General features: G+C 40.5%; 1 protein-coding gene across 1 annotated transcript in view; it reads left to right on the top strand.

Annotated features, from left to right (window-relative positions):
- The first annotated feature begins 3,214 nt into the window (after positions 1 to 3,214).
- CCDC80 (coiled-coil domain containing 80) overlaps positions 3,215 to 16,521 on the top strand; it is a 70,352-nt gene continuing 57,045 nt past the window's right edge. The window contains exons 1-3 of the mRNA XM_072137752.1: positions 3,215 to 3,560; positions 7,478 to 9,380; positions 12,236 to 12,392. Coding sequence (XP_071993853.1) covers positions 3,541 to 3,560; positions 7,478 to 9,380; positions 12,236 to 12,392 — 2,080 coding nt within the window. The 5' untranslated portion in view covers positions 3,215 to 3,540. The remainder of the gene's footprint in view (positions 3,561 to 7,477; positions 9,381 to 12,235; positions 12,393 to 16,521) is intronic.

Here is a 16,521-nt window from a genome sequence, read left to right as displayed (position 1 = left end):
ACGGACACTGGGCACATGGGAGGTGCCCTATCCGCATCCAGGACGTCAGCGGTACATACAGGCCGTGCATAGAAGGAAGTACGGCGAGCGTACCCACAGTCCATAGGTTCGGAGGCCAAGGGGCAATTTGCAGCCACATGTCCCAGGACATGACAGCGCCAACAGCGGAGTGTGGGGACCTCACGAATCTTTGTGGAACGTTGTTTGGACATCGTTGGGGAGCTACTCCCAGCAGAAGGTCGGGGCTTTTCCTCAGTCACTGCAAGTGGGGGTGAGGGACGGGGTGGCTTACGTGTAGGGGTACAGTCCCGCACAAAGTCCTGGGTGGCTATGTAATGTTCCACCAGACCAACCAGCTGGTCTAAATTACCTGGGTCACCTTGACCTACCCAGCGCTGAATGGCAACCGGCAGAGTGCGCACAAAACGGTCTACCACCACCCTCTCCACTATTTGGGCTGGGGTTAAAGTCTCAGGCTGAAGCCACCTTTTTACCAGGTGCAGTAGGTCATAAGCTTGAGACCTGGCAGCTCGGGATTCCACAAACCCCCACTGATATACACGTTGGGCCCGCACATAAACATTGACCCCCATGCGTGCCAGGATCTCACCTTTCAACTTCTTGTAGTCCAGGGCATCCTCCTGAGTGAGGTCAAAATATGCCTTTAACGCATCGCCAGTCAGGAACGGGGCCACCACTTCAGCCCACTGGTCAGGCTGCAGCCCCTCACGCTCTGCCGTTCTCTCGAACACCGCCAGGAAGGCTTCTACGTCATCCTCCGCTGTCAGTTTTCTCAGCGCAGTTCGGACTCTCTCTCTGGCCGCAGGCTGTAGCTGGGTCACCACTGTTGGAGTCTCACGCAGCGCCTTTATTTGTTGTAGCAGTAAGTCGTTAGTCTGTTGCTGGGCCTGCATAGCCTCAGAGTGTGCCATCTGCTGTTGAACATTAGCTTGCACAAGTTGTTTAATCAGCTCCTCCATCTTGTCCCGTGATGCTAGCTGAAACTTTGCAGGTTTAATCCACGACATGCAATGGTGCCCAGAAAAAAAAACTCCGGTTTTGCACCACCCTCACTGCGTTTTGCCCGCTCCAAGCCACCAATTGTGGGGTATTGCTCAGGTATAAGCTAGGTAGCGGTCGCAGACAGAGGGAAAGAGACAGTTCTCAGTTCAGTTCAGTGTTTATTCACACCACAAAACAAATGGAACAAAAATCCAGCATTGTCTTCATGCTTGTTTAAAACATAAACATACAGACCAGGCTTGGCCTTCTCACCCAGTAGCAGGGTCTTCACAAATAGTCCAAATTGTTGGTGTATGTTCACACCTTGCAGAAGCTGCTGCATAGCACTTAGTCCATTTAAAGTCCAAAACAGCCAACCTGTCCTCCTAGACAGGACACGTGTTTGCTCTTGGAACAGGCTTCTCTCCCTGAGACTAGAGCTCACTCCACTCTCTTGTGCACACTTCCAGCTCAGCTTTGTTAGCTGGAACACCCTGAAAACCCGGTTTGGACCGGTGCTTGAATTCAGCTTGCTGCATTACTCTGAGCAACACAAGCTGAGAGGATAATACCTCCCATCCAGCAACAAACCCCTGACTGTGTCACAATATATAGAGAGAGAGAGAGAGAGAGAGAGAGATATATATATATATATATATATATATATATATAGAGAGAGAGAGATATATATATATATATATATATATACAGGCGGTCCCCTACTTAAGAACACTTGACTTACATACGACCCCTAGTTACAAACGGACCCCTGGATATTGTTAATTTATTGTACTTTAGTCCAAGGCTACAATAAACAGCTGTAACAGTTATCAAATGTGTCTGTAATGAAGCTTTAGTGTTTATCCTGATTCTAATGACAACATTTTTAAAATCCAATTGTCACAGAGACCAAAAAAGTTCTATCTGGGATTACAATGATAAAATATACAGTTCCGACTTACATACAAACTCAACTTAAGAACAAACCTACAGACCCTATCTTGTATGTAACCCGTGGACTGCCTGTATCTATATATATGCATACCCATCTTGACAGAAAAAAACAGAAATGTAGATATTTTTGGTAATTTATTAAACAAGAAAAACTAAAATATCACATGGACATAAATATTCAGCCCCTTTGCTCAGTATTGAGTAGAAGCACCTTTTGAGCTAGTACAGCCACGAGTCTTCTTGGGAATAATGCAACAAGTTCTTCACAGCTGGAATTGGGAATCCTCTGCCTCTTCCTTGCAGATCCTCTCCACTTCCCTCATGTTGGATGGTAACGTTGGTAGAAGTAATTTTCAAGTCTCTCCAGAGATGCTCCCTTAGGTTGCGGTCAGGGATATGGCTGGGCCAGTCAAGAATGGTTACAAAGTTGTTCTGAAGCCACTGCTGCGTTATTTTAGCTGTGTGATTGTCTTGTTGGAAAGTGAACCCTCATCCTGGTTTTAGGTCCAGAGCACTCTGGAAGAGGTTTTCATCCAGGATATGTACTTTGCTGCATTCATCTTTCCTTTATTTGCAACCACTCGTCCTGTCCCTGCCCCCCATAGCATGATGCTGCCCCCACTATGTTTCACTGTTGGGATTGTATTTTGCAGGTGATGAGCAGTGCCTGGTTTCTCACACACATACTGCTTAGAATTAAACTGGTTTTCCAATGTTAAAAAAACTCAGATCCGGGCATAGTTTTTAAAAAAAAATAAATGTGTACTCACCTCCCCTGGCACTTCTGGTGTCCCGCGCTGCGATCCGTTGGAGCCTCACCCCTTGTATTTTTACAGGGACACAGATGCTCCACTCCGGCTAATTCCAGGCAGCCCAGACAATCTGACCCATCACCATGACCCAATACATAGCTGGTATAGGGGACGGTTGGGCATGCCCAAATTCTACTTTATACAGAGTATATTTTTTATGTAAAATAAAGTTAGATATTACTTCATTATGAGTATGTTATTAAGTTACAATCCTAATTTCTATTCTATAATGCAAGAAAGTTAGTTTAATTTTTGCAAGGTTTCTTCTTAGTTGTGTAAAACAACTCTAAAGCCATGCAATGTGGGATTTGCAGCTAACATCCCTTCTTACTTTCTGATGATGTGTAATGTTTCAGACCCATAAGTAAATCTCAGTCCTCAGCCCTCCCTCATTGCTTCCATTGGGCAGGAGGCGGTGTTCTGCTGATCAGTTAAATTCTTCCCAAATTTTTTCTCTGACTTGCAGAGACTGCAGATCTTGTGTGAATGTGTGTTACGGTGGAGTAGATGTTTCCTCTCTAAACTCTTGTCACTGAAACTAAATATTAAAAGTCCACAGGAAACAGGAGTCGGGAGAAGAATAAACAGTAGTCAAAGAAAAAGTTGTGTCATTTCCTTCAGTCAGGAGTGCACGTCTATCAATCTGTACTCATCCCTCCCTCAAACAAAGGACCAAGAAGAAGAAAATGAGGAAGAAAACGACAAACATCTGAACAAGCAGATGACTTAGGAGGACAACAGATTCCATCAACTCATAGAAATGGAGGTGTAAATGTTAGCAGAACAGACAAGGTAATATCTTAATTCCCCCAATACTTTTTATTGATTGTATAATCTCATTTATTATCCATGCTGACGAAAAAATATACGCTATACACACATGCGTAGCTATAATAGAAGCGCAACTTGATTTTTAAGATTTAGGTCCTGTATGTGTGCTCATACACTGTGTTGTGGCACTGAAAGTTGTAGAAAGCTCTCGAAAAGCATGGCTTACAAGACTGTCTAATTAAAAATACATCTTGCGGGTATGACATGAAATCGCTATATTTTACAGAAAAGTTTTGATGAGTTTGTTCCAGTTTCTGCTGCTTTTTCTTACCAGTGCAGTTTACTTTGCTCATAATGTGTTGCTTAGAGAAAAGTAACCTCTTTAGACAGAACTGTGTTTCTAATGTTCTTAATTTCCCAAAAGAAAGATCAAACACCCTTAATTCCCATTTTGGGCGGCATTGATACAGCTGAGTACATGAATTTATGGAGTAACATTGAAGCATTTGTTCAAAGAGCCAAAACAGACTACCAAAAGATTTCAGGAAACCAAATGTTCAGCTGTAGTACAGAAGAAATGTTGGGGGAGGGTTGAGACATGAGTCAGTGGGACGTTACATCTAGGGAGATCATAAAAATGCTGTGTTCTGTATTCACTGTAACTGCATTACCTGAATTCATACTAAAATGTTTAGCATATAAATAATCTAAACTGAGATAATACATATAAATTATACATTTGCTTATTGCTTAATGTGTTGGCAAATAGTATCACTACATGGTTTAAATAATGTGTGTTACATAACATTTAGTTCTGAGGCAGATGAGCTTGACTTCCAGAAATCAGTACATCTCAGATCGATTATATAATGACAATGCAAATCACAGTGTCTTACCAAAAGCTGAGATGTGCTATCACTGTGTCACTAGTATGCCTTATTGTTTTAATGCGTCAATACTTTACTATTATTAAAGTTCCATCTTTATCCTAAAACATTGTTGTTGTACTGCTACAAAACCAACATAATAACTGTGTTACTAAACACATATACAGTATACAAAAGAGGGAAACCATGTAACTGCCAAGGGGCCTTGGTGAGAGGTGTCTCAGGCCTGGTTGGTCCCATCCTATTTGCATTAGATAAGTTCCCTCTGGAAAAAATTAATTCCTTGTAAATAAGTTGTTGGGGAATTGTCAGTGGAGTCATGGAAAATGGGTGGAGAAGTAAAGAAAAGCCTTTCTGTGCTGGTTGGCAGCCATCATGAGAGAGGGTCTAATTTGATCTTTTATTAAATGGATATAATAAAAAGCATTTAACACTCTGTTGGAGAGTTCCTTTCTGTGTGTAGGGATTTGTCTTATGGTTTCCAAGATTTGTCATTATTGGCCTTACCTTATGATGGATCGTATTTGTTGTATGCCAATGCTTATAGCCCCTAACTAAATGCTGTTTGGTATACCTATAGTTGATTTTGTCTCTGTAAGGACTCGCCCCAAATGGGGGGTTCCCAGGATTGAAAATGGATAATGTAATCTTAAAAGTTTGGGATGCTGGGGGTCAATGCAGTATAACACACATTACTTTTTTATTACACCGTGATCTAAGATCACATTCCCACCGATCACACGTTGCAAGCATACAGTATTCTTATTTCATCATTTCATCATTGACAACATAAGGGAAGACAACACCCACTCCTTTAAACAAGAAGCTTATCTTCATTTATATTAAATGGAGAAAAGTCTCTGGCGGGCACAGCCCCAACGATACCGCCGACAGCCCAATGCGTGGCCCGACTCTCCAGGGGCAGGGGTGATCACGGCAGGACTTTCCAGCGGTGCTCAATCAATGTATATAAGAAGATATCCATACATAAACATAGAAAGAGATGACGGCACTCACCGGTTCCAAAAGCATGAAAAGCGTTCTTTATTGGTGGGGAAGCATGCAGGGGGGTAAACAGACAGGTTCCGGCAACGGGGCCGTTTCACGCACTGTGGCGCTTTCTCAAGCCGATGAGAAAGCGCCACAGCTGAGGAGAGGTGATTTGCCTTATTTCATTACTTTTAACATTTGAATTTTCAAAACCCATAGTAAACGCAATGTTAACACATGCATCAATGCAGCATTTATATTGCTTTTTGTAAACACAAATGTTAACAGTAATGAAATAAGGCAAATTATTATGTTGGAATTAGTTTCAAAATGCATTAAAAACGCAATTAATCCGCTACGTGTGACCTGACCCTTAGAAGTAACCAATAATAAAATTATGCAAAAACTTAAGAATTTTGACAAAAGAGGTTACTGTGCAAAATTTTAAACAGTTAAAGCATGTGAAATAATTCCAATTTACATGTTAAAATCGGGTCTATGAAAAAAAAACTTCCTTTGCACCTGCTCTGGACCAGGTGCAGATTTGCACCTAAAAAGTCACAAAAAAGTCGCAAAAAGGGTGAAAAGTTGCACAGAACATCTGGAAAGTTAAGATACATGAGGCACACTGCAAAAGGTGCAGACCGAGGTGCACTTGAAGAGCGCCAACAAAAGTCGCAAAAAAAAAGTCGCAAAATCAAGAAAAGTCGCAAAAAAAAGACAATTCGCTTAGCTTAAACTATGATACATGTGCCCTATATATACACAAATACAGAAATACATCATACATTACTCTATACACAAATACACCATAAATACGAATCACCTAAAGGGGTTGGCCATATATGCATGTGCCTTTACTGCCTTGTAAATAATCCCTGAATGTTCATCAAGTGATTAAAGGGGTATTCTCGTCTGGACATTCACATTTAGTTTCATTAAACTTCCATGTATAAACATTTCTTCAATTGGATGTTATTAAAAAAAAAAAAAAATTCTGTGTGAAGATAATTTCTCATAAATGTAGCCATATTGTCCCTTAGAAACGAGATAGCTTCCTCGGTTATGACCCCCTCACACTCTGGCAGCGGTGGCCAGACATGCAGTATTGAGTCCTACCTGACCTCCTGGCTTCAGTGATCATTACCACAGGACGGCTGTGGAACCTGCAGTAACTCCTGGACATTTCATATACAAAAACATTTTGTTTATTTGTGCCATCACTCCAGCAGAGATGGCCGTATCCGAGGAAGCTATCTTGTTTCTAAGGGACAACATGGCTATATTTATGGGAAATTATTAAAACATTTTTTTTAATAACATCTAATTGAAGAAATATATATATATGGCATATTAATCAAACTGAATGTGAATGCCCAGAAGAGAATACCCCTTTAAGCAGTCCTGTTACTTACTGAGTGCAGACCTCCATGCTTCTTTCTTTACATCTCTGAGATCTGTGTAGGCTGCAGCAGGAGAGTTATGACTCATTTTCCTCCCTCCTCCCCTCTCCCTGTCTCTATCACTATGGATGAACTGTGAGCAGAGAGAGAGAGTGATGTTACATGGACATTCTGGAGCAGAGACAAAGGCTGCAGGTGTGTGTGTATGCAGAGAGCAGCATGCTGAGAACTGGGAAAGGCTCCCGCTTTTAAAAGTGGAACTTTGGGGCCATATACCAAGTAGTGGTATATTTGGGAAAACATTTGGGAAAATGAAGGTTAAAATACAACTTTTCATTTCAAAAGTTTAAACATATAATTGCACATACACAGGGAAAAAAACACTTACGTCTCTGGGAGTTCTTAATAATTTCATTCTTATGAAAGCACACTTGTCTTTTCAACCTTATGAGATAAAAAAAAAAGTCTCCCTGAATTCATGCTGAGTCCATGGTGATCTAAAGATGTTAGGGATGTCAGGGATAAATTCAGGTTGGTCTTTGCCTATAAAAAGCACTACAGTAGGCCCCAATATATTCTGCCAATCAACCAATCAATCTATTTTCATATGCAAGAACTTTTTTTTTATTGACTGACTTTGTATTTCTGTTTAATGCAGGTACAGCACAATGAATAGGACTCTAATATTACGCCTATCAATCTTGCTGGCAGTGTGGTTAATATGTGCTTCTGACCAATCTCAGAGAAGAGTACTTCAGAGGAACAGTGGTGCTAGAAGTACATCTCACAATGGAAGAACTTTACCTTCCCATAGACAGCATGGACATTACCTTATAGATCAAAATAAATCTGTGAATAGGGGTTTAATAAGAAGAAATTTGTCACAAACTATGCAAAAAGATGAGAGCCGAGCACAGGTTAAGAGGATCAATACACAAGAAAGGCCTCTTGTGAGGCAACCACAATCGAGGATGTTAAAGGATGACAGTGCAACATCTGCACGCTCTAGAACAGCACGTTTTCCATCTGCAGCAAATTCACCTAATATTCTAGCTAGTTTTGCTGGGAAAAACAGAGTATGGATTATCTCTGCACCTCATGCATCTGATGGCTATTACCGACTCATGATGAGCCTTCTGAAAAATGATGTGTACTGTGAACTTGCTGAAAGACATATTCAACAGATTGTCATATTCCATGAGGAAGGAGAAGAAGGAGGTAAAATAAGACGAATTACAAATGAAGGAAAGATCTTAGAACAACCTCTTGATCCAGCAATTGTACCAAAAATGATGGCATCTTTAAAACTAGAGAAAGGAAAGTTTGGTATGGTTCTTCTGAAGAAAACTTTGCAAGTAGAGGAACGGTATCCTTACCCTGTTCGTCTAGAGGCTATGTATGAAGTTGTTGATCAAAGTCCAATTAGAAAAATCGAAAAACTCAGGCAAAAAGGTTTTGTTCAGAAATGTAAAGCCGCTGGAGTGGAAGGGCAAGTATCTGAAGGGGGAGAGGGTGGTGGTAGCAGCAGCAGTGGTGGAACAAGTGGGAGTAGTAGTACAACGGGTTCAAAGCCTACCCCAGCAACTGAAACTGTTCAAGTCTCAGTTAAGAAGGAGGAACCAAGAAGAACTGTAATCCCTACAAGGTCAACTAGGGTTAAGAGTACAAGAAAACCTTTCATTGCACCAACAACACCTACAACCACAATTAGAATAACAACCATTGCTCCTTCCACAAAGGCCACTACACGTATTTTAACAACACCTTCAAGGCCTCCAACAACGGTACCAACAACGGTTCTTCCCACAACTCAAAAACCGTGGACCACTAAGGCTTTTACCCCTTCAGAGTCTCACAGACTGCCTGTGCAAGCTGAAGTAACAACACGAAAGCCAGAAACAGCAGGGCACTATTTTCCTGTGAGAACTGATAAACACAGAGATAGACAGCATGTGCAGACAGGAAAGCACTTTGCTACTACAAGCAAAACAAACAGACCAGTGGTCCATGAGTCCCCCACAGATGCTCCCGTTGTTTCAACAACCACTACAGAGCATTATACAAAAGAAAACACAGGACGGTTTGGGGATAACCGCACAGATAGAAAAGACCACAGTTCTCATGATGTCACACCAACTCAGAGAAGACCTCAAAAGACTAAATCATCTAAAAAGAAAGGAGTTGAGAAAATATTTACTAATGAATATGATGATAAAATTGACCTTGGGAAACCAACAACACCGCAGGTGGAAGAGACCATAGAAGAGGCGAACATTCCACCGAAAAAAGGAAAAGAGTCAAAGAAGGAGGAAAAACCTGAGAAGATTGATAAGAAGAAAAAGAAAACTTCGGATAAACCTCCAAAGAAAGAAAAAACTGCTAAAAAAGATAAGGCTGATAAAAAAGCCAAGCCAGAAAAAGACCGTAACAAAAAGAATAAGAAGACATCAAAAGTTGATGAAGAAACGTACATTAAACCAGTGAAAAAGACCTTTACAGAGGCACCTAAAAGATCATTGTCAACGTTCTTGGATAATTTTGAAAGCAAAAGAAGGCTTCTAGTAAGTATTTGCATCCCTTGAGATTTCCCCATTTATGTTTTCCCACTTGCAATTAATGCCTGCAATGTTTTTGGAAAAATGATGTTGTATGAAACCAAGGATAATTATTTTAGAGGGTTGTCTCAGGATATAAAAATATGGCTGTCTCTTTCCATAAACAGCAACACCCTGTCTAAAGTTTAAGTATAGTATTACAACTCATTCACTATAATACGGCTGAGCTGTCACACCAGACACTAACCTTTTGTTAGTTAAGGTATTGATTTTAAAAGAAGAAGCCATATCTCTTAATTCTGGACAACCCCTTTAAAAGGGTTTGGAATAAATAATGTTTCTAAATTGTGGGACATCAGATATAGTGACTGTAAGGTCTCTGTGTAAGTATCTACAAATGAGCAATACATGGCATACTAATGTAATAATTCTTCATCTGGAGCTAGATTGCATATAACAAACACTAGTTAATGGTAGCCATATGTCTCGAAATACAAAGGGACCAAAAGTCAGGATTTGATTAATAAATGTTTACAATTATACTCCTTCATATCTTGTTCACAGGGAATCTGAGGTCAACTTAAAGTGGCCCTCACCCTGAAAATTGACTATGCATAAGATATGTCAACAAGGGTACCTGATCCCCTACATGCTATGGTACTTCTATGTAGGTGCTACGTTTAGTTCCATGTCTAAAGTGATCTGTGTAAATCACCACTATGCCCCCAAGCCATCAGCATTGGGTCTACTACAGGGCAGTGGAGCAAAGTAATTCCAGATCAAGCCAGTTTCAGATATGGGAAGCTGAAATGAGCAAGGGAAGCAGCATATAGGGTATCATCAAGTATATTTTACATATTTAAAGCACAGTTTTGGGGGGGGTTGTTTTTTGTCAGGGTGGAGGGTTTTTTTGTAGAGTGTTGCAGCCACTTCTTTTGTGATCATGAAAGTCCCAGTAGTCAGTTGTCGGTCTAAGTGCAACAAACAAAAAAAAGACCCTTTAAAGAAATAATATATACTATTAACATTTATATGTCATTTTTATAATCAGACATTGTAGAATAACAGAGACCAAATTCACAGCAAATAGTAGGTTTTTAGACCACACCTAGAATTAATTTTTTTTACCTAAGACATCACACAGTTACATCAGTAGCCTGACACAACTGATGACATTTTTTATGCACTGGTCATTACCTAAATCGCAAAATGCAGCATACAATGTATTTCTGTTTGGCACAGGGTGACCTTCATGGTCACAGCTGAGGCCATAGACAAAGGGATCATTTCAAGCATCACATTGCCTCTGTGCAATATCACCCTATATACAGTATGAACCTGATCCATTACATAGACAATGGTAATTTTTAGATGAATTTTCTAGATGATTTAAGGTAATAGATCATATTTTATGGCAAAACATTCACTTTAGATAACTCTTTATTTAATTAATAGGGTAGGACATTAACACCAGGGGACAATATCAGAATTCTTTTTCAGAAATGAGCAGAGCAGGTGAAAATGGTAAACTTTGTTATACACTTTGCGAAGGGAAGCAGCTGCTCTGTGTCTTTTTACTGTACTTTTCCCATAATGACCAGTATATCTTAAATCCTTCTGATGTCCTTCAGAAAGATAAGGAGGCTAATGAGTAATATAGAGGATATTTCCTGTAATCATTCAGCCCTCTGAAGCAATTAGACTATTCAAAGAGTTAAGTCATTAGAAACATTATCAGGCTTTGTTATCTCTCAGCTGTTAGTGGAATACAGGACAGCAAGCTGATGTACACAAAGAATGCTGTAGCTACACTGATGCAGAAACACATCTTGTTTAATTAATGGTCTGAGTGGATTTGTTCGAAAAACAATTATAAAATTCAGCACCTTGGGAAAGCTGGGTGCATACTGGCTGCTCTGTTTCACAGAGCTTCCTAAACTGTCCAGATAGGACTAATGAACCTGAGCTGGATGACTCATACACAGCAGCCTGGGGATGGTGCAGCAATTAATTACTTCTGTCTGCCAGGAACAACACAGTGAATTCAGCGTTCTCTGCATCAGTGCATAATTAGGGTAAGAGGAGAAGAACCGGAGCGACAGAGCCTCATTATCATAATCTTATAATTGTTTTTTGAGCTAAACCACTCAATTCAGGGATTAAACATAAAAACAAATGGTAGGAAATCTACCATCAAAATCAGCATTATAAACAAGGGACACTTAGTCATAGATCCAGGCACTGTGACTGTGCTAATAACCTTCTTGTATTTGTTATCCATGACTTCTTTCCTTCTAAAATGACCTTTTTAAAATTATGCTATTGAGGCTGAGGAGTTCTCGTGGGGTTTTCCAGAGCCCCTCAGTGATGCCTTTTCACATCATTATACAATGTGCAGTACATGTCTCCCATCCACCTGCACATCCTGCTGCTGTTAGAATACACAGGAAGGGGGAGGAGCAAGAGAGCAAGGGGAGGGGGAGACATGTTCTGCAACACTGAGGGCCTCTGGAAACACCCACAGGCTCATTAACATAATATTAAACATTTATTTTAGAACGAAATACATAACAAATGTAAGAAGATTACCACAGTCCCACTACCTGAATCTATGTGTCAATGATATATCTATGCTTGATTTTGATTTCCTTTAAATAAGGAAGAAAGGTAGGGGGGAAATGTTAGTGGGATGTGTCAGGCAAGTGAGTGCACATTCTTATATTCATGACCTATGCTAGGAATCATGAAAATGGTGTTTTCGTGGAACTGACACTGATGGCCTATTCTTAGATTAGCTCAATTTGCTAATGTAAACTAATATACCTCACAGTGTTCTTTAACATCTTCTGTGTATCACACAGCTTATCACAACTCCAAAGGAGGACAACAACATGTATTCCCAGCAACGTGATGAGTATCTGGAGACAGTTTGTGAGATGGCCATAAGAAAGATCTCCATTATCACAATCTTTGGATCACTGACTAATAGCACAATGAAAATCGATCACTTCCAATTAGGTAAGTAATTTGTTCACATCTAAATTTACCCAAGTACTTATACATGTTGTCTAAATGCAAAGCTAAAAGTGGTAATTCATATAAAATTAATTAATAATTCATCTCAATCGGGCAAGCTTACTTGGTTCTCCCCTGTGACTGACCACGTTATATGTCAGGGGAAGGAAGGGTCAGATGGAGAATATTGAAATGTATAGCTATCAGCCATTTAGATCAGTGATCCCCAACCATTTTTGACCAGGGATTGGCTGTGAATATTCTATAACCCCCTTTAATGTCCATCTATGCTGTCATTGTTCCCTTTCATGATGGATTCCCATGGTTTCTATTGCCCCCTTTAATGCAGCATACCATCCCCCCACTTCCATTGTCCCCTTTCCTGTAGCATTCTACCCCTGCTTCCATTGACACCTTTCCTGTAAAATGCCCCCCACTAAACCCTCCTTCCTTTTTGATGTCACAGCCTAAAATCCAATTTTCTCCTTCCCCATTGCCCCACAGCAGTCCTTTCTTCCCTAACTCATCTTCCTATACACGCCTCTAGTGCAGGCAGATGCAATGTGATGATATATTGGCATCTGACAGCAATAGAGCCATGCACAGGCATGGATGAGATTTGGGGGAAGAGAGGACTGCTGTGCTGGAATGGGGAGGGTGGTTGTTTTTTTTATTAATACAATTTGGCCATGGCCTAAGACCAGGTGCTCTACAACCCAGTCTAGTTGGAGACTGACGATTTAGATGGTATGCCAAAATTATAACTTATTTGACAGCTGAGACCGCTCCAGCCATATAAATATGTGTCCCTTCTAAGACCATCACACTGCTGCTTCATTGAACTCTATGGAATACAGTATGCTGTAGTCCATATACGTGAAGGTACAAGGTCCGCCGTTCTTCATTAGAAAGTGTCATAGCAGTTTGCGCAGCAACAAACACACAATTATGACATATCCTGGGGTTAGAAGATAGCAATAAGTGGCATTAAAGGAACATTCTTATCTGGACATTCACATGTCATTTAATTCATCTGCCATATATATTTATTTCTTGCATTAAATGTTATTTTTAAAAAACAGTACCTGTGTGAAGATCAATTCCCATAAATGTTGTCATATGATCCCTTAGAAGTGAGATTGTTGTCCTTGGATACGACTACCACTGCTGCAGTAATTGTACAAAGAAACAAATAGTTGTTGCATATGAAATGTCCGGGAGTTACTGCGTGTCCCATAGGTAGTTCTGTGGTAATGAATGCTGAATCCAGGTGGTCAGACAGGGCTCAACAGTACGTTTCTGGCCACTGCTGCCAAAGTGCGAGGTTAGTCGTATCCAAGGACAGCCGTGTCGTTTCTAAGAAACAACATGGCTTCATTTATGGGAAATTATCTTTGCACAGGTACATTATTTTTAATAGCATCCAATTGAAGAAATTGTTATATTTAGCAGATGAATTCAATGAAGTGTGAATGCCCTGGCAAGAATACCCCTCTAGGCCTTATTTTTCAGAAATTTCCTCTGCAGTTATTTGTAGTAGGACCAAACCAGACAAAGAATTTTATACATTAACTGTTTTGTAACATATTTTACTGTAGTGGAAGAATGTAAGGTGAGCATTCCTGAGTGATTTGATGCAGAATTGGAAATACGATTTCACCTAGAGTATTTCTGAGCACCTACCATTCTTTCTCTATGTTTTTTTATGGCTAGGAACAAACTGACAGCTTTAGTATATTTTAGTCAGTTGTAGTAGCATGTAGAGTTATAATTTTGACTTTATGGTACAATCCACCAGCATGTACATAAAAGCTAAGAGCGGGAAAATGATTACTTGCTTATTATTATTACTTCTATGTCTATATACTGTAGTTTTAGGATTTAATGCTTGGGACGATGCATTACTTGTCATGCTGTTCACCTTACTCAGCATTCTTTTCCAGTCAGTACCACTGTTTTATTGAGTGTCTATGCAACTTTAGCTTGAGCAATGCAAATGAATGCAACATAACACTGTTTCTAAAAAGTCGTAACCTTAGAGAAAGTGTTGTCTTATACACTGTAGATAACTTATACAGTGCTTCCCTGCAAGTACTGTTAGAGTTAACAGTGGAAAATATTTTTCCTAACATCCTGTTAAAAAAATAGAACTTAGGTGTGGTTTCCATCCTGCAAGTCTCTAGTGTATCTGCCACAGGGAGAGTAAAGGTGTTGAGTTATTCTAGGTAATAAAATAGGAGAAGGAGAATCTTTCTGCTAAGATTTAAACATTTTAATCTGTGAAAGTTGACCTAATCGGGCTCATTTACAAAGGGTCGCGCTGCACACTTTTGTAGAGCTGTGCACCTTTTTTGGGGCTAAAACGCCTTGCACAGGTATTTAAGAAGTGGGTGCGCTGTGATTGTGTCGCATGGGACCCTTTTGTGGTGCAGCTGAGCTGGTTTCTGTGCGACACAAACTAGGGGGCGTGCCGCCGGTTGGTCCAACTAATTCGGATTGGGTGTGGTATTTAACTTGCAAATTGTGGCGCACGCCCTATGCACCACAAAAAAGATGGTGAACTCTGTCAGACCTGAGCAGGGAAGCGACACATTCATGATTTCAGGCACACAATCTTAGTGAATCATTGCACCCTTTATTATAGATGGACAATGCACTCTCAGTGAACTCCAGATACTCTCAGTGACCGGGTTAGTAAATGTGCCCCATAATAATTCTTTATTTATATAGCGCACACAGATTATGCAGCGGGGCTCACAATCTAAACAACCTACCAGTATGTTTTGGAGTGTGGGAGGAAACTGGAGGACCCGGAGGAAACCCACGCAAACACAGAGAGAACATACAAACTCTTTGCAGATGTTGACCTGCTACCCACTCAGTCACCGTGCTGCCCCATAGTACACAACTGCAACCCCCCCCCCCCAAAAAAAAAAACACCAAATGTGCCATTGGATGTTCATTAGCATATGCATATTTGTGTTATGTAATTTTCTGGACCCAAGCCCATTAGTACCAAGGAAGGGTAGGGAGTATTTTGCAGACACGATCAAGTACACTATTTCAGAGCTGTTAGCTCATATAAATGTTCTCTTTAATCTAAGAGACCCTGTAAGGAAGTGTTTAGAAGAAAAGGCTACTGGAGACCCGTCTCTGAAGGCTTGCAGGATTTTCCCTTGCAAATTTCATTTTAACACTGTCACTTCCAGGCTGCTGTGTGCAAAGGAACAGTGGCTCCAAAGAAGACATCTGCTGAGCAGCTTTCCTTCTACTTTTGTGCTGTACCACACATGGAGATAGGACTTAAGGATAAGGTTCACCTCTAGTGACCCTTGGCATACAAGTAAAGGACTTGCTTATATAGCAATTCCTAATCCCTTTACATGTGGGAGCAATTCAGGTATTCGGGAACCATGGACAAATTAAAACAAGTGCATATTGTTCGTAGTGAATATCTGGGCATTGATATTTATAAATCAGGGTAGAAATATTATATACTACACTCTTACTGATTCACTTAGGAGTTTGAATGCTCTTGCTGACATGAGTGGATAAAGCTGGGCAGTTATAAAATGTGATGGATTACTGTCTATCCTCCCTATTCACAGCTAAATAGAGTGAAATGACTTCCTGTCTGGTGCTGTGCATAGTCCACATTTAGCTGGAGACTGAAACAGTCATCATGCCCCTTTCTTTTTCTGAAAGGACCAGATTACTGTAGTAACTATAGTTTCAGCCAAATGTGACACATATTATTCGCTTTACAATAATGACAATGGGGGATATTTATCATACGCTGGCGCTGGTTTCCCCCACTGTCACGCCAAATTTATCAGCAGGCTCCAGCCTCTTATTGTTTCCAACGGGTGGCTGCACCTGTCATACGATACTATGCCGGGCACTACTTAGCATACAATTGCTCCATAACTTGCACCAGTACAGACCTGGAAAGGCACAGGCTATAGCTAGGGCACAATTCTGCCCACTCTGCCACCAGGCAAACCTCCATTCACACCCCTCTACATTTACTTGGCGTGGAAGTGGCATAAGTAGGAATAATCGCATGGTGCCAGAAATTGCAATTGTTTCAGGGTTTCTGCATCAAAAAACTGGTGTGCAAGCCCTGATAAAT

Source organism: Engystomops pustulosus, chromosome 2, assembly GCF_040894005.1.
Source record: "Engystomops pustulosus chromosome 2, aEngPut4.maternal, whole genome shotgun sequence".
Classification (NCBI taxonomy): Eukaryota; Metazoa; Chordata; class Amphibia; order Anura; family Leptodactylidae; genus Engystomops; species Engystomops pustulosus.
Note: the sequence above shows the minus strand (reverse complement) of the source record. Positions and strands in the feature narration are given on the sequence as shown.